Raw genomic sequence first — 17,230 nt, 5'->3', positions numbered from 1 at the left:
GGTAGCCTGTGCCATCATCGCCGGGCTCCTGCATTTCTTCTTCTTGGCCTCGTTCTGCTGGGTGCTGACTGAGGCATGGCAGTCCTACATGGCCGTCATCGGCCGTCTTCGGCACAAGATCGTCCGCAAACGCTTCCTCTGCCTCGGCTGGGGTACGGTGTGGGCAGGCCTCCATCCAGCAGTGGATTGAGAAGGGCTTCTTCGTTATTTTCATCTTATCGTATAAAGATGTATATAAGTATATATATAGCGCCTTTGTCCGAGGTACCTCACAATGATTATAAAATAGTACGTTTGATGATAGTAGTTAAAATAATGTGTGGGGTTATTAAAAGTGGTGGTATAGCTCTGGTGACAGTAAGGAGGACAGGTAGGTGTGGGTAAAGAGGGGAATGAGTAGTATTTGGAGTAGTAACAAGGGTTGGGGTAGTGATAGGGGTTCGGGTAGTGACAGGGGTTGGGGTAGTGACAGAGATTGGGGTAGTGACGGGTGGGGGTAGTGATTTGAGTATAGGCAGTGATAGGGGTTGGGCTGGTGATAAGGTAATCATGTGGATGATAGGTGTTGGGGCAGACCTGGTTGTAGCTGGTGGGTGGGGGCAGGGAGTAGTAGGATTGGAAAGCGAGAAGAGTGTGGGGTTATTTTAAGAGAGGAATGGAAGCAGGTCAGTGAAGACGATTGTTTAATATTACCGTTATCGCAGGCTGATCCATTGATAGATACCACACTGATATCTCATGAGACCGGGCTTGTGCAGTAGTACCTGATTGGATGCAAGAGCTGTCTGTGAGTTGGACCGGCCCCGGTAGAATAATTGTGAGGCCCTCGGATACCTGTCAACCCATACAGGGAAATTGAGTAAAACATTTTTTTTTATTTTTGTTGTGTTTCTCCTTTGTGGTGGGACTTTGTAGGATGAACGTTGATATTTATAAGGGCGCGGGGTGACCAATAAGGTCTGAATTGGTCTGTAATAAGGGGTTGACAGGTATGCCCCCACATCCAATGACAATCCCCCCCATGGCTGGATTTCATTTGGTGGGGTGGCATGAAAAGCCACGTGTGTGTGCGCTCGCGACAAAACCGCGGGATATCAATGACCTCAGCTAACGCATCATTGATTTGTTGTGAGCAAAATTGTGCTGACTTTGTATTATTAAGTGTGTCATGAGAGCGTTATAATATTTAGCAAGTCTACTGAGGTTGGTGGAGACGTGCAAGAGTCTTTGGAATGAAATGATGCATCCTCTTTAATTGCTCCCCATTATTTTAGTGGAGTATCATGAATCACGTGCTATATATGTTTTACTTGCAGAAAAATACACACACTTTCGTGAGAATATGTATCACTGCTCATGGCACCTGCATACACATTGTGTGAGAATTCATTATTTTACAATTCATTCGAAATATTTGCTAATTATCTGTCAATGTTACATTTCGGCTAATGGACTAAACCAAATTTAATAAATGAAACAACAAATTATAAATGATGTAAGCTACACAGTAAAACCTGGACAAAGGATAATTGATTCCTGAATTAAAGCATGACCCCAAATCCTGACTATTCATTGAATTGCTTTATACTTAATATCACAGCTTAATTTTTCATTAAATATGTTCTGGGGCCCCCAGATCATAAGACCCTAGACATCACCCTTCCTCGTACAAGGGGTTGGCAAGAAAACACTTTCTGGAGCTCAAGCCCAAAGAGCTCATGTTTAAATTAAACCCTGATTAATGTACATACATTTATGCATTTATGTAAGATATGAACAAAGAGACTAAATTGACATAGAAATCAATGCTTCTTCTTTCATATGCTTGACCTTGGTAATGATGTTTTTGCTGTCTATTCCTCTTGAAATGCAACGCACTTGATCCATCGGTGATCCCCACCCAGGATAACTTCTTGTCTCACTCCCTCAAACCACTTGGTCATGGCCACACTTTGGTGCATTATCCACGGAATAATCCCTTTCCACACAGTCCATTCGTTAGCCGTTGTAAATACATAGAAGTTTCTGGGAATGAGATCTACGAGTGTATGGGCTTTCTCCAGATTGCTCTGGATATAACATAAATGAGAAAATTTCCTTGACAAAATAAACAAAGGTTGATGTTAAACATTTGTTAAAAGTGCACGTTAATATATTACGATGGCATTTTATAATACGGTATTTATTTGTACATGTGTATTGATCTTCTTGGTTCTTTCGGTAAAGTCACGTAGAATGAGAATAAAACAATAAAACAAAATAAGACAATAAAATTCTCACGACGTTTCGGCCACACCACAAGTAGCCTTCTTCAGGTGAAGGAGCAGAACTGTCGGCACGACAGCGCTTCAATGAAACGTCGTGACAATTTTATTGTCTTTGTTTTATTGTTTTATTCTCATTCTACGTGACTTTACCGAAAGAACCAAGAAGATGAATCGTTGCAGTCACGAAAGCTTTAAATCATGTGTATTGACTCAACATTTATATGTATGTATGTTGAACTTCTTTAGCACCGTACGTGGTCAAACGTGATAATTTTTCTTGTAGCGCCGCTCATTACTCGTCCAGCCATGGACATTTTAATAACCCATCATGTGAAGCAATTGAATGTAAAAACCAAAATCGAAGGTGTCCGGAGCGGAACTCTAGAAAATATTTCCCATCACCTGGTCAGAGTCCTGGGGGGATTTGAGATTTTGGCGGTGGTGGTGGGGGGTGGCTGATATCCCCCATCAACAACCAAGGCTCGCTCGCTTCTTTGTATCCTATCCTATCTTATATTTATAGAGCGCCTTCACTCACGGTGCTTGACATAATTGAAAGAGAAAAAAACGGTGACAGATTCGAATGATTTAGATGGCAGGAGTGTGCAAGGATTGAGGAATAAGTGACCGTGATAGAGATCAAAAAGGGTGGGGGATGGGCTGGAAGCAGCAATCATCGCCCCCTACTGGAAGACTAATGCCCGCTTGCAAGCCAGGTGCTGAGTAACTTCGTGCCACACATGAACAGCTGCCACTTGGGGTGCCGATTCATATGTTTGTGATGTAAGTTACTTATCGCATGTAACCACTTTGAAATGTCTCCGGTGTATCAAAAATATATTATTGTTACAGACAAAGCCAAGGAAACATGAGTGTGGTGATGATTAAACGATCCTCTGCCAATGATGGAAGTCCCACAGTCTGAAGGTGGTGGCCAGCTTTACCCATAGGTTATGACAGCTAAAGCCCACCATTCTCTCAGACAATTTTTCTCATTCTAAACCGTATTTGTCTTCATTCAAGTTCGATCGATTTGCCTCAAAGATCAAGATATTATTTGCTTTGTGCAGCAGGAAAGGCTCCTGTTATGTTCGCTCATCCTGTTACAGTGTCAGATTGATACAGTAGAAACACTTAGTTTACCATACATATCTGTCATCCGTTTAATAACATGCAACTATGCACGTGACCAGTTGTGCTTCTGTATCTTTCTAACAAAAGCTGCTATGCCTATTTGCTTTCACAAACTAAAACGGTACTTTGAAAAAAAATAGTCCTATATGTGATGTAACATATAATTCGTAAGTATGTAATCTCACCAACCCAATTTAAGGACAATGACGTGAGTACAGATAGTCCCCGAGTTACAATGGTCCGACTTACGATATTTCGATCTTACGATGGCGATAGCGACATTTTAAATTTGGCGCGGCAGGCAAACGCAGCAGCGTACGAGGTACGATATTGTATGTTGGGACGCTGCCGGGGATCTACGCATGTTAAAAGTTTTTTTTTATATATAGCAGATAGGATTGTTTCCTGAACAAACTTTCTATTAAATTGCAGTTCATATAGGTAGGCTAAGAATTTACCTTGTTTTTACTTTACATTTTACTGTGCAATACAGTATTGTAATGAATACATACATACAGTACATAGTTTATACAGTACGGTACTGTAAATTCCTCTGTTTTTGCTAAACTATCACCATTCTTTAAGACTCCTGGGTAGGCTAGGCCATCTTCGACTTACGATATTTTTGACTTACGATGGGGTCGTCGTAATGCATCTCCATCGTAAGTCGAGGACTACCGATATATGCATGTGTGCCACAGTTGAATATTCCCACTAATGGCGTTTATTTTTAATCCGAAACAATTATTCCCCTTTACACTCAATCACAGCATCTGCTGAGCATACTTTATCTGGGGGATACTGCAGCCTACGGACATTTTCAACATTGCTCGGCTTCTCAGCTTTTTTAATGCAGTGTTTGCAGCAATTGCCTGGTGTAAATTGAATGTGCATTAATCAGAACCCCACTCAGCCCTGGGACGTGAAGTAAGTTGCCTCATCATTTAGCCGTACTGGCCGTATATACTTAACTGTTATTTGCAGACGTGTTCGAGACTTACAGCTTTCTGCAAACTTGAATCTCTTTTAGCTCCTACCAATGTCTGCATGCCGTGGTGGCGAGATGTTGTCTCCCTCGCCGAGTATGCAAGCGGTCGTGGATTCGATCCCGACCCTCACACCTGCTGTATATTTGGAGTTTGCATAGTCTCCCCGTGGTCGTGTGGATTTTTATCCAGGTCTTGTTTTTTTCCCTCCAAATTTAGAAACATCCATTTGGAGTATTTTGATGCTGTAAATTTTCACATGGTAAGCCACTGCGCTGAGCTATCATTTGTAACCAAGTTTCTTCCGAAATATATATAGCTCAGTGAGCTTTACCTGGTAATTTCATATATATAGTTTAAGTGCACCTGTGCGTGCAACATTAATTGTAATTTAACAGGAGTGGGAACTTGGCTTTTCAGCCACAATCATTAGAATTAGAGTCAGGCTCTGTATTGAGACTGGAATAATCACAGATTTCAGTAGGTAGAGTTGTCATCTCACACGTGTACGTGGCATGTGTACAAAAGTAGTCTTCATGCGGTGGAACATTGCTTGGCTTTCAGCTTGTAAGCACTCAATGTCCAAATGGACATTTGTAAAATTAATTTGTCCCCTTTTGTGACACTCTCGGTTATTAATGTTTCCAGATCCAGCGCAATGTTTGAAGAATGTGTACCCAGATCACGGAGAGCATAGCGATGTTAAACTCAAGTGAACTGCACCACTGTGTACCTGTGGGAGGAGATTATCTTCACAGCTTGACTGCTGCTCCAAATATTAAACAGGGACGCAGCACAGCAACCGACCAATGCCTGCAATGGCATATAACTATCTACTTTCAGATTTAGTCACAGTAGAATTTTTCATATGTATGCTGATAAATTTATTTTCTTAATTCTGCTGAGATAACCGTTCATAATATTTCATACGAATACACTATGTAACACAATTTTTGTGCATGGGTAGTAAGTGTTATTTTGTAATTGCTTATGCCTAAAACGTATAGAAAATGGATATTATTCCCCACAAACTTTGCTTTTGTGACCAGGACAGTGATATTTAGAAATTTACCAATTTTAGAAAAATGGTGAATTTGTGTCTTTTTGTTCGCATGAAAAAAAAGAATTTCTACTAAATCTTCTTTGGTTCTGTGAAGCTCTGTCGTCCCGACAGGTTTGTTCCTTTCACCTGAAGAAGGCCCCTTGTGTTGTGGTCAAAACGTGAGAATTTTATTGTGTTATTTTATTTTATTATTTTATTATTTTATTCTCATTCTACGTGACTTTACCGAAAGAACCAAAGAAGATGAATCCTTGCAGTCACGAAAGCTTTAAATCGAAATTTCTACTAAAGTAGTAAATCACTTTCACGAATCGGCCCCCAAATATAGTCTCCCATCATGTTCTCGTTATACTGTCCTTGGTAGCGATGTTCAAAGTCCAGTATATCCTGGTGGAAGCGCTCGCCTTGCTCCTCCGAGTACGCTCCCATGTTCTCCTTGAATTTATCAAGATGAGCATCCAGGATATGGATTTTTCAATAAGCCCAGCTTATTGAAGAATATATTAAGTACATTTATTATATTGATGTAATATAGACTTAGTTTGTTTCACATCGGTTTAATGTATGATAGTTGGGTAGTTGGAGGTCTTTAGCGTCTATATACTAAATGCCTCTGTTGATATGTAAACTTTGACTTTAACATATCTATTTCTGTCACAAGCTAATTCCTCAGCTATTTCAATGCTAAATTCTCCTACTTTGATACTTAAACTCATTTGTCAAGACGTTTCATGCCTCTCACCGAGCTTAAAAGACACTCATTATATAGTGTATTGTATACCCAGTTGCTTTGTGATTAATAGCCCAGCTTATTGAAGAATATATTAAGTACATTTATTATATTATGTAATAGAGACGGTTATTTTCACATCGGTTTACCTATGAAAGTTTGGTAGTTGGAGGCCTTTATCGTCCATATACTAAATGCCTCTGTTGATAGGTAAACTCTGACTTTAACATAGCTATTTCTGTCACAAGCCAATCCCTCAGCTATTTCAATGCTAAATTATCCTGCTTTGATACTTAAACTCCTTTGTCAAGACGTTTCATGCCTCTCACCAAGCTTAAAAGACACTCATATAGTGTATTGTATACCCAGTTGCTTTCTGATTAATAGCCCAGCTTATTGACTAAATGCCTCTGTTGATAGGTAAACTCTGACTTTAACATAGCTATTTCTGTCACAAGCTAATCCCTCAGCTATTTCAATGCTAAATTCTCCTGCTTTGATACTTAAACTCCTTTGTCAAGAGGTTTCACACCTCTCACCGTGCTTAAAAAGACGCTACAAATCTTAACAACGCTCATTGGAGCACTGTCGTCCCGACAGTTCTGTTCTTTCACCTGATGAAGGCTACTTGTGTTATGGCCGAAACATCGTGAGAATTTTATTGTCTTATTTTATTTTATTATTTTATTCTCATTCTACATGACTTTACCGAAATAACCAAAGAAGAAGAATCCTACAGCCCATTGTGCCATAGTTCTTCACCAGAGTCTCAACCAGCTCCATATAATTTTCGACCTTGCGATTGCCCAGGAAGCCACTAACCACTGCGACAAAGCTGTCCCAAGCCGCTTTCTCCTTACTAGTGAACTTCTTGGGAAATTCATTGCACTCCAGGATATTATTTATCTGTGGTCCGACGAAGACAGTGGCTTTGACCTTTGCCTCAGACAGCTTAGGGAATAAGTCTTGAAGGTACTTGAAGGCTGCAAACTCCTTATCTACAGCTCTGACATAAGGCTCAATTTGATGTGCAGTGGTGGCATCAGCACCTTCCTGGGGTCCACTAGTGGCTCCCACTTGACGTTCTTCCTCCACACAGAGAACTCGGTCCGCTGTCGCCAGTCTCACCTGTGGTAGTACACCTTTGTATCCCTGCTGTCCCAAAGGCAAAGATAGCAGGGAAACGTGGTAAAACCGCCTTGGAGACCCATCAGGAATGCCACCATTTTGAAGTCTCCGATGACCTCCCAGCCGTACTCATCATACTTCAAGGCGTCCGGCAAAGTCTTTATGCTGTTGTAATCCTCTTTGAGGTGCACCGAGTGAGCCAGGGGAAGAGATGGGTACTTGTTACCATTATGGAGCAGCACGACTTTGAGGCTCCTGGATGAGCTGTCAATGAAGAGGCACCACTCATTCTGGTTACAGGCGATTCCGATTGCCTCGAACAGACTGGTCACATTGTGGCAGAAGCAGAGCCCATCTTGACAGGTCAAGAAGCTACAAAAAGCTTGGTGATGCTTCCTCTGATCTGCGACTTGCACACTTTCATCCAACAAGTTCTACTGCTTGAGCCTAGACGTCAAAAGCTCGGCATTGGACTTGGTGAGACCAACACCTCTGATGAAGTCGTTGAGGTCTTTTTGTTTGGGATAGTATGGGTTTCTCTCCTCAGCTCCAGCTTCTGAAATTGTCATCTGGATCTACAACGTCTTCCTCTCTCTGACTTGCTGCTCTCTTCGAAAGATGGCTGCTCTCTCTCCGGAGGAATGGGTACGGGGAGCTCATGGCAATGTGGCACCAGGGTGATGGATAAACGAAGGTCCAGATGTGTGATAGGTGCATTCTTGCCAGTCCGACGTTTGGAAGGGTCCACCACGCAGAAGTAGCAGTTGCTTGAGTGGTCAGTGGGTTCCCACCAAATTATTGGGATAGCGAACTTCATGGCTCTCTTATCCCCTCTCTACTATCCGACAAAAATACATTTATTTCACCCATGGCTAATGTGTTAGAGATTCTCGCAACATTTTTCATAGATGATATATATATATATTTTCAATAACATTGAAAATTGTTAAACATTTTAAAATAAAAAAAAAACTTTTACAATTTTAAACATTTTAAGAGTTTTTTTTAAATAAAGTTCCGAGCAACAATTGTCCATCTTACCTTCCAGAGTTTTTTTTGCATTGCTCGCAGGTGAAATGAGGTGCCCTGGGTTTGTCTTGATCCCCGACAGGCATGCCGAAATATGCCTTGTAGGCAGGCCTCACACATCTTAGCAGATGCTTCCAGAGAGTACTTTTTCGCTCTTGTCTTGATAAATTGGCCACAGACATAGCAAAATGCGTCTGCCAGACGCTTGCAGCCTTTTGATGCCATCTCAGAAAAATGCAGATATGTATCCACTTAGGCAGCTAGAACTAAACTGAACTGGTGGGCTTAAGGCCCCTATATTTATACTCCTAATTATATTACTGGGAAGTTCTAGAATGTTCTAGAAGTTACTCCAAGTTTACTCAGCACTGAATCTATCTGGAATGTTCTGGAAAATATCAATGTTTAAAAAAATATCAATGCCCTGGTCACAAAAGCAAAGTTTGCGGGGAATAGTAGCCATTTTCTGTACTTTTGAGGCATAATCAATTAGGAAATAACACTTACTACCCAGGAATTTTTTTTTATTATTACACAGTTGTATTAAACAAAAAAGTTGACGTGCCTCAATGTTCAATCGAGCATTGCGTGGTGATTATTGCATTGTTGGTGATCATGGCCAGTAATGGAAACTCCACATTCCTCTGGTAGTGGCCAGTCTATTTATAAAACAACCCGGTATACTACAGCACTCACAATTAACATATTTTTCATGGTTTTGCAGGACTTCCAGCGCTGGTGGTGGCAATATCGATTGGCTTCACCAAGGCCAAAGGTTACGGTACAGCCTCTTAGTAAGTCACTGCCTTCAGCCAAGGGCTTTACATTCTCTATCCCACTATAAAAATGCAAAGGCCATATAACCACCCTGCATTGCCATTCCATATGGGACGTACATAGATGCTAAATTAGATTCAGAAATGAATGCAAACAAGGAGATTTTCTTTAGCATTGTGCAAAGAGAAATGCCAACGTCCTACACATGAACCAGAGTAAATATTGAAATAGTGCACATGGGTAGTGGACATTTTTTATCTTCCTTATGAGATTACAGAGTACGCATTATCACCATGAAACCAATGCTTTATCAAACCATAAAACTAACTCTGCGACAATAATAACAGTAGCTGGAAAGATTTCAAAAATCAGAGAGGGAAAGTCACATGGAGAGCATTTGGTGAAGAGTTACTTCATAATGCATGATGGACTGTATAATGTTACATGCAATGTGTATGAATACAAATGGCATTTGATCAAAGGTCAAGGTGTTTCCTCAAGGGGCAGTGTTCACGTCGCTAGTGGCGAAAGGGGTCAAGTCAGTGGCAGATGCTCCATATTTCTATAGCAGGGACAATCTTTGAAATAAGGCAACTACTACTACATAACATATGCTGAAAATACTTCCCATCTCTTGTCGTTAAAATGGATATTTATAATGAAAATATTTAATTTTCAATTATTGCTGAGTACAATGAAAAATATAGTCCAGCCAAAGGTGCACTCTGGCAGTACTTGACTCACAAGCAAGTGAGTTACAATGCTAGGCTATATTTATTGCCGCTGTCTATCTTGGACAGTGTTGTGACATGCAGCATTATACAAACAATGATGTCATTATTATATTAGTCTACGTTTAACCCCCCCCACCCCCAGCCAGGGAAGTCAAACAGACCTCCACTCACCCTAGTAATGTGGAGTTTTCACTACCAGCTCAGGGCTGCCAACAGGAATGAGTAGTATTCTTTGGTTCTTTCGGTAAAGTCACGTAGATAGAAATATAATAATAAAAAAATAAGTGAGTAAAAAAGAGATAAAAAATTTAATCAAAATAATAAAAAAACTAAGAAAACATTAATGTAGACTGTTGCTTGGTTATTAATTGGAGTGAGTGTACTGGCAGTCTATAATGTACAACTGTAGCCTGGTTATTAAGTTTGGTGAGTGTACTGGCATTCTATAATGTAGACTGTAGCCTGGTTCTTAACCTCTGTGAGTGTACATTATAGACTGCCAGTACACTCACCCAGCTTAATAACCAGGCTACAGTCTACATTATAGACTGCAGTACACTCTCCAAATTTACTAACCAGGCTACAGTCTACATTATAGACTGCCAGTACACTCACTCCGATTAAGAACCAGGCTAAAGTGTACGTTATTAGTTTTACATTTTTTAAATTATTTTTATTTTATTTTGATTATTTTTATTCACTTTTTATTTTTCTATCTACGTTACTTTACCGAAAGAACCAAAGAATATGAATTCCTGCAGTCACGAAAGTTTGAAGTCAGGAATGAGTAGGCCTAATACTGAATAATGCTCAAATGAGAATGGGGTCACACTTTGACTGAGTGCCTTTTTGACCTCATGATCCGTCATCTGTTTATCCATTGATATTTGTATTTTTTCTCCCCTAAGCTGCTGGTTGTCTTTGGAAGGTGGCCTCCTGTACGCATTTGTTGGCCCTGCAGCAATGGTTGTTCTGGTAAAGAGACATACGAGTGATCTGCAAGTCACATTCATAACAGTCACTTTATTTTCAAATGATTAATTCAGAAACCTGCATGATACAATTCCGTCATATAATCTGTATGTGAAACATTACCTTTTTCATACTTGTGTAGTGAGTCACTTCTGAGACCTTAATAGTAGGAGTCAACACACTGTTCACACGCAGGATAACTATAAATGGGCTAGAACAGCCGGCACACTGTCGACCCACGACGCCGGAGACGAAGACATAGCACCTTGGGTTCCATTCCACCGACAGACGGACCTTATCCTGTTTCGGGAATTCCCTTTAATGCCCCCTGGCATGGCCTGGTTCCGCCCTCGGCCACTCCCCCTTCTCGAACCCACCAGAAGATTCTGGGCTATACCTCACGTGTCCCCTCGGTCACCTTTGCCCCACATCCTTGACCCCAGCCTATCACGTGCTCCACCAGCCGGCTGGGGTGCCCCGTCCTCATATGCCCCCTTCTGCCAGCAGCCAACGCCACACACCATAGTGAGCCACTCCGTGACATTGCATGCTCTGCTGGCAGAACGGCTGCTACACCCTGCTCTGCCGGCAGGTCGGCCGTTACGCCCACATGTCCTGTCTCTGTCAGTAAGTAACCAGCGCTGCGCTACGTGTCGTAGTGACCCATTCTATGTCACTACACTTGTTTCAATGCAATAACCTCTAACCACCTTCCTCCCTGTGAATCCAACAGGTTAACATGGTCATTGGGATTTTGGTCTTTAACAAGCTTGTGTCTAAAGAAGGAATACCGGACAAGAGGCTGAAGCACAGGGCTGGGTGGGTTTATGCATAGATATGCATGCAGTGTGAAAATGCATGTCCCTTTGGTATACATGTCGTACGTCCGCATGCGTATTACACACACATTTTATACTTTGTTTAACCCCATGCATGCAAACGTATAATTGTATATACCAGATCAATCATTTTTCGTTTTTTTAATTTCCAATCATTTAAACGTGCCTCGGCTGACCGTGTGTGCTGCATAATGCATAGCTGTAATCAGCCGGCGAGTGACAAGCGAATGCGGAAATCTGCACAGCGATTGGAATACTTCCAAACACAATCTGCCACGCAGCACTCACATTTCTGCGGGGCATCTCCTCTAACGATATCATCTGCCGACTGATTTCAGAGATACTTAGTACTCCCTTCGTTTCCATGTGGGCAGGCCTTGTAAATAATTTCTTTGCAACCCCCCCCAAAGTGGCTTGCGCACGAGCCTGTGTTTGCATTGAGGCAATGTCTGCTACGGCAACCGTTGTCATGACTCCGCGTGAGTCACATAATTTCCTTTATTTAGAAGCAGGTGACAGCCCATTGAGATTCATGATCTATTTTACAAGAGCGGGCCAGATGAGTGTTCGGGATCATTATTATTCATTATTAGTCATTATCAATAATTTTGAAATTTGCCATTTGGACCATAACGACTGTATTTAATGCCATCATGCGGTCATTAATATCCAATTAACGGCGGCGAGCGCTGTTAATACCCAATATTTCTGCTGGCGCAGTGATGGGATCCAAACCAATGAACCCGTGCAAACTGCCTACAAGCAACATTAACCACCTTGATGTTTTGGCTGTGGTGTATAAGCGCAAATCAGTACAACTCACACCACCCTTGTCATTAATGCCTTTTTATGGCATCAGCATATGCAGTGGCATAACATTTTTTTGCCAATGACCGCTCTTAAGAGCAGAAAGTGGGTGGATTTGTTGACTGGCATATAACATGAACACCATCTGCCTCGATTGAGCCAAACGGAATAGCTATTTTCACGTTGTGCCGAAAGTCTGCCATTATGCTGTGAAAGAAGATGATCTTGCTCTCCCGCTGCATTGCAGCATTCAAGTGTTGGCAATTGTTAGGCCCCCCCCATGTGTAAACGAATATACTTGTGTCTGTCTGGTTTGGCTGCTCAACATGTTCTGCGTTGGTTTTGCATTTGTTTACAGTCCCATGACTCTGCCTCAAAATGGTTTGACACTTAAATGCTCCAAGTGTGGCGTTGTGTCTGCGTCTGCCTTGTCGACTTCAACTGCCAGCAACGCCATGTTCGTGACCTTGCATTTATGTCATTTCTGTTTTTTTTTTCAATTTGTATTTTACGCTTTTATCAGTTGCATGCCTATTCATTTTGTTTTTTTATGTAAATGAGAAATGTTGTTCTCAATCGGTTTGTCCAGTTTTCCAGAGTCGCGTATTTGTCACCCAGACAAAAGTCAAGTACACCACATTAATATCGGACAAAACATAATCCTTGCCCCAAGTTGAAAACACATACTGTAGATAAATGATCAGACACTGGTATATCTGGGTATAATACAATTAATAACTGGTAATGTTGTGTCTAGAGTGCTTACCTATTGGAAGGTTGTAAGTTAAATTACCAGTCAGGGTAAACTCAGCCTATCTTCCACACATCTTCTCGGGTCAATAAAATAAGTGCCACTCTGTAGGAAGTACACAGTACTCATCCAAGTACAGACTACCCCCACCATTGGATAGTGGAATTTCCACCTGTGGCACATGGTGAACAGCGACATTTCAATGCAACCACGGTGGCTAATTTGAGCAGAACAACTCTGTGATACGATTTTAAAATGTGATAATATATCTAGCCACTGTGGTGCAGTGTCTCGTTTTGTCCAATAGACATGCACAACAAACTCCACCTAATTTACCTCTCCACTGCAAATACTGGTACACGGCGAGAGAGAACATTCTTGTCAATATCTGTATTTGAATACAAAGTGCAAGATTCGCTAATAGGCTTCAAAAAGCTCTTGATAATTAATCTCAGCTATGCAAGTCTTCATATAATTGACCAAGTCGGAACTGGGAAATCTGAGCTGGTTCTCTTTGTTAATCACATGGCATTGTGGTGCATCATTAAAGCTAACATAGCAGTGATTTGTTCTCAATTATTTGCTGTATATCAACGGACCCAAGGAAGCCAATTAAGTAAATTACAAACGCTGTAGGCATGGAGAGCCTGCTGGAAGCCTTGCTCCTGTGGCGCAGGGCTTTCCATCACTCATGGCCATGGCACAGCTATAGCCACAATCCTCACGTATTAGTTAAAGCAACAACCGAATGTGCATTCTTTGCAGATGCATTTGGAAGGGTCACTCCTAAATCTATAAGTCTGTGTTCCAACACAGCGCCGTTTCATAAAGACATAACCATGTCACACATCTGAGGTGTGGCAGCACATCTGTAGCAATGTTGTAATCACAACCTTGAGAATAATGTCAGTCCGCAATGTGCGAGCATGCAAATTAATCCATCATATCTCAATGTACGAGCGTATGCACATGTGCAGCATGCGTATGCATACGATCAAGGTAAACTTTACTGACTGGCTTATCGTAGGCAGTTGTAGAGCTGTCTCGGCACGCGTGCACAATAGTGAATTTCAATATTAAACAGCCTCATTAAACAGACACTGACCTGCAAAGCATTGTGGCTGGTACGTGTACAGACTGATAATACTAATCATGCAAACGATAACGCTAAACAAAGACCTAGTACGTTTGTATAGGGCCTTGTTTTATTAACCTCAAATCCATATTTCGTATGCCAGTCTCCCTCAATTCACATGTGATTTAGCCCTAGGGTTTTAGTGAATGCATTTTAATCAGGATGTGTTTTAAAAGAAATACTTAGCAAACCTCACGAGGCTTTGAGAAAAGACAATCAATGTAGGACAACACGTACAACTAGGAATGTGGTTTTCATATACAGGTCCATACTCGGGTTCTAACATTGGCCCATTGTATATACATATATTATCAATGTGAATATGGGTTATACGGTGTATGTTGAATTCAGATATCAAGATGCAAATAACATAATGCCTTTTATAACACTCACTTCTAAACACGATCAAGACATTACAAACGTAGTGAATATGTTAAAACCTGTTTGAAGACAATGATAAACTTTACAAAAAAACACTCGATCTATAATCCTCTATATAAAGAATTTAACAAATGAAAAAAACTCGACACATTTGTCAATAATGCTGCATTAAACAACAAAAAATAATGGGCCACATTTTTGGGCAATGTCTCTTCTTCATATAATAGTGTCCGAATGTTTTATATGCGTCTTTTTGTTGTTGTAAGGCAGTGTTATTTAAGGGAGCGTTAATTGTGCTTGTGCACCGCTGCCAACGCAGCAGCATCTCCAATTAATCTGTTAACCAGAAATTAAACAGCAACGCACATTGAGAAGGAGCTCTCTGTAGACTAGATGTAGAAATGGGAATTCAAGGTCAAAATAAATCATACATTTATAACGGGAGTTTTAAAATGCAAAAGGCGTGTGTTTGATTGTACCAAAGTAGACCACAACGTCGCATATCGATAACTCGGACAGTAAAATATAAAAATCATGTACTGTTCTGTAGCATACATATTTATTTGAAACAAATGTCTTTAAATTAGACTTGATGATATCTGCTCTTATCATATAGTGTGAAAGTACATCATATGAATGTAGCGTGACCACGAAATCGCATTGCACTTATCTGTAGAGTAGTTCCATATGAAGGCAGAGGGAACGGAAACAAAGTGTGTGCGTTCGTTCGTCTAAAAAGTGCCGTGCAGTCAAATGTGAAACTGCATTTCTTAAGTAATTAAAGAAATGACAAAACAGCTAATTGAATACCCTAGTTCGTTAAAATGCACATGTGACTTAATCCACTATAATAAATGCCTTGCAATTTAATAATTATCATCCCTTCACCGTTGACTTTGAAATTTGTTGCAAGTCAATGATGGTTGTATATGGATAGACTGGCCTATTCTACAGGCACGTATAATTTCTACCACTCGGGGCCACCGAAACAGACGAGAGCTGCCCCAATTGTTGTTGTTGTTGTTGGAGAAGCGATGCAATTTTTGACTTTGCTTTATTAGTTATACATTGCAGTGAATTGAACATGAATTAAACTTGATTATCATCAATTGCATTCGTGTTTGCTCTCGCAACAACAACAAAGCCACGGTGAAATCGTGCCAAGATCACTTATCAATTGCACGCTCTTGCAGTACAAGCCCACGCAATCTGAGAAAACACTGGCTCGACAGATTGGGCCAGAGACAGAAGTAACTTATGTCGTGCATGCTGGGGCGGGGGTGGGGGGGGGGGTACGATGGGTGGATAGGTGAGTAGGCAGTTAAATAGATATGGAGCCAATACAACAATTAGCTGTTATTTTGTGCGTCCAAAACATTTCCTCGGCTGTGCTAACTGAGCTGTCTGCAGTATAATCATTATGAAAATGCTACTTTCAGGCACAACACCGTAGCCCCTTCTCGTGCCATCACTGGGACGAGCTTACCTGACGTGCATTACATTACTATGAGTTTAATGTACACATAGGGAAACGTAAACGCGGTACAGAAACAACCAAGCACCCACAGCTGTGTACCATACAACTGCACAATGAGGTATCCGTGCAGCCTCAACTCTCACCTCCACGGCCCCACACTCGAGTGCTCTCACCTCCATTCACGAGGTGGGGGACCCCTACTGCCCCCCCAGCTAACTCGTGGTGCACAGTGCAAGCCTCAATATACGTCGACGCAGCTCAGATTACAGACGGGGGATTTAAACTTTTACCAAAAAAAAACGAACGGGCGGTAAGTCCGCTCTGTGTAGCCACGAACCGGGATTCGAGAGGTGAAACGAGTTTTCTATTTAAAGAAACGGCAACTGCCACGTGACTACGGATCGATCAAAATTACTTTAATGTTGAAGTGAAATAGAACCCGATGTTTTTTTTGTGTGTTTCGGCTTACGTCTTCCAGTTAATCGGTGGAGCAAAGGGGAGATGGGGGGTGAAGCTATTGGGGGCAACGAAGCAAAACATTTCTGTTGGGGGGGGGGGGGCACATTTTTCAATTCATAAACTCCCAGTGTGATGACCGAAGAGATGTAGACGAGAGCGAGACGAAAATGCAAGCTAAAATAGATTTGTTAAAAAATAAGAGCGATGTGATGAGCGTACCTTATCAGAACATTTTAAATGCATTAGCAGTTTGGATTTAAACTGATATTTCATGCACCTCTGGTTTTGCAATGAACAAGCGCCCCCTTGAGCCACTTGGGGCCCTAAGAGTATGCTTAGTTTGCTTGAGCCTCGCCCCAGCACTGATTGAACAACGCTGCTCTAAGTCTTTAAGTGATTTACCGAACCATACAAACGTAGCCTCACTCACACCTGTATTGGTGTACGCGTGTGTGCATATCTACACACGTGTGTGCGCTTGCATGTGCATGCTTATGTGCATGCTTGCGTGCGTGTCTGCGTGTGCATGTGTGCGTGCGCGTGCATGCACACGTGGGTGTA

General features: G+C 41.4%; 1 protein-coding gene across 11 annotated transcripts in view; it reads left to right on the top strand.

Moving 5' to 3' along the window:
- Positions 1 to 17,230, top strand: part of LOC116942649 (adhesion G protein-coupled receptor B3) — a 153,706-nt gene that overhangs the window by 125,033 nt on the left and 11,443 nt on the right. For 9 of the 11 annotated variants that reach the window (XM_032954825.2, XM_032954820.2, XM_032954828.2 and 6 more), the window contains exons 21-25: positions 2 to 152; positions 9,062 to 9,131; positions 10,757 to 10,823; positions 11,554 to 11,639; positions 12,825 to 12,923. In XM_032954825.2, the coding sequence (XP_032810716.2) occupies positions 2 to 152; positions 9,062 to 9,131; positions 10,757 to 10,823; positions 11,554 to 11,639; positions 12,825 to 12,923 (473 nt within the window). The remainder of the gene's footprint in view (position 1; positions 153 to 9,061; positions 9,132 to 10,756; positions 10,824 to 11,553; positions 11,640 to 12,824; positions 12,924 to 17,230) is intronic. The other 2 variants (XM_076067280.1, XM_032954824.2) reach the window with 1 other exon arrangement.

The sequence above is a fragment of the Petromyzon marinus genome, chromosome 15 (assembly GCF_048934315.1).
Source record: "Petromyzon marinus isolate PM22_M1 ecotype Great Lakes invasive population chromosome 15, UKy_Petmar_22M1.pri1.0, whole genome shotgun sequence".
Taxonomy (NCBI): domain Eukaryota; kingdom Metazoa; phylum Chordata; class Hyperoartia; order Petromyzontiformes; family Petromyzontidae; genus Petromyzon; species Petromyzon marinus.
The sequence above is the reverse complement of the archived record's forward strand: the minus strand, read 5'-3'. Positions and strand labels throughout refer to the sequence as shown.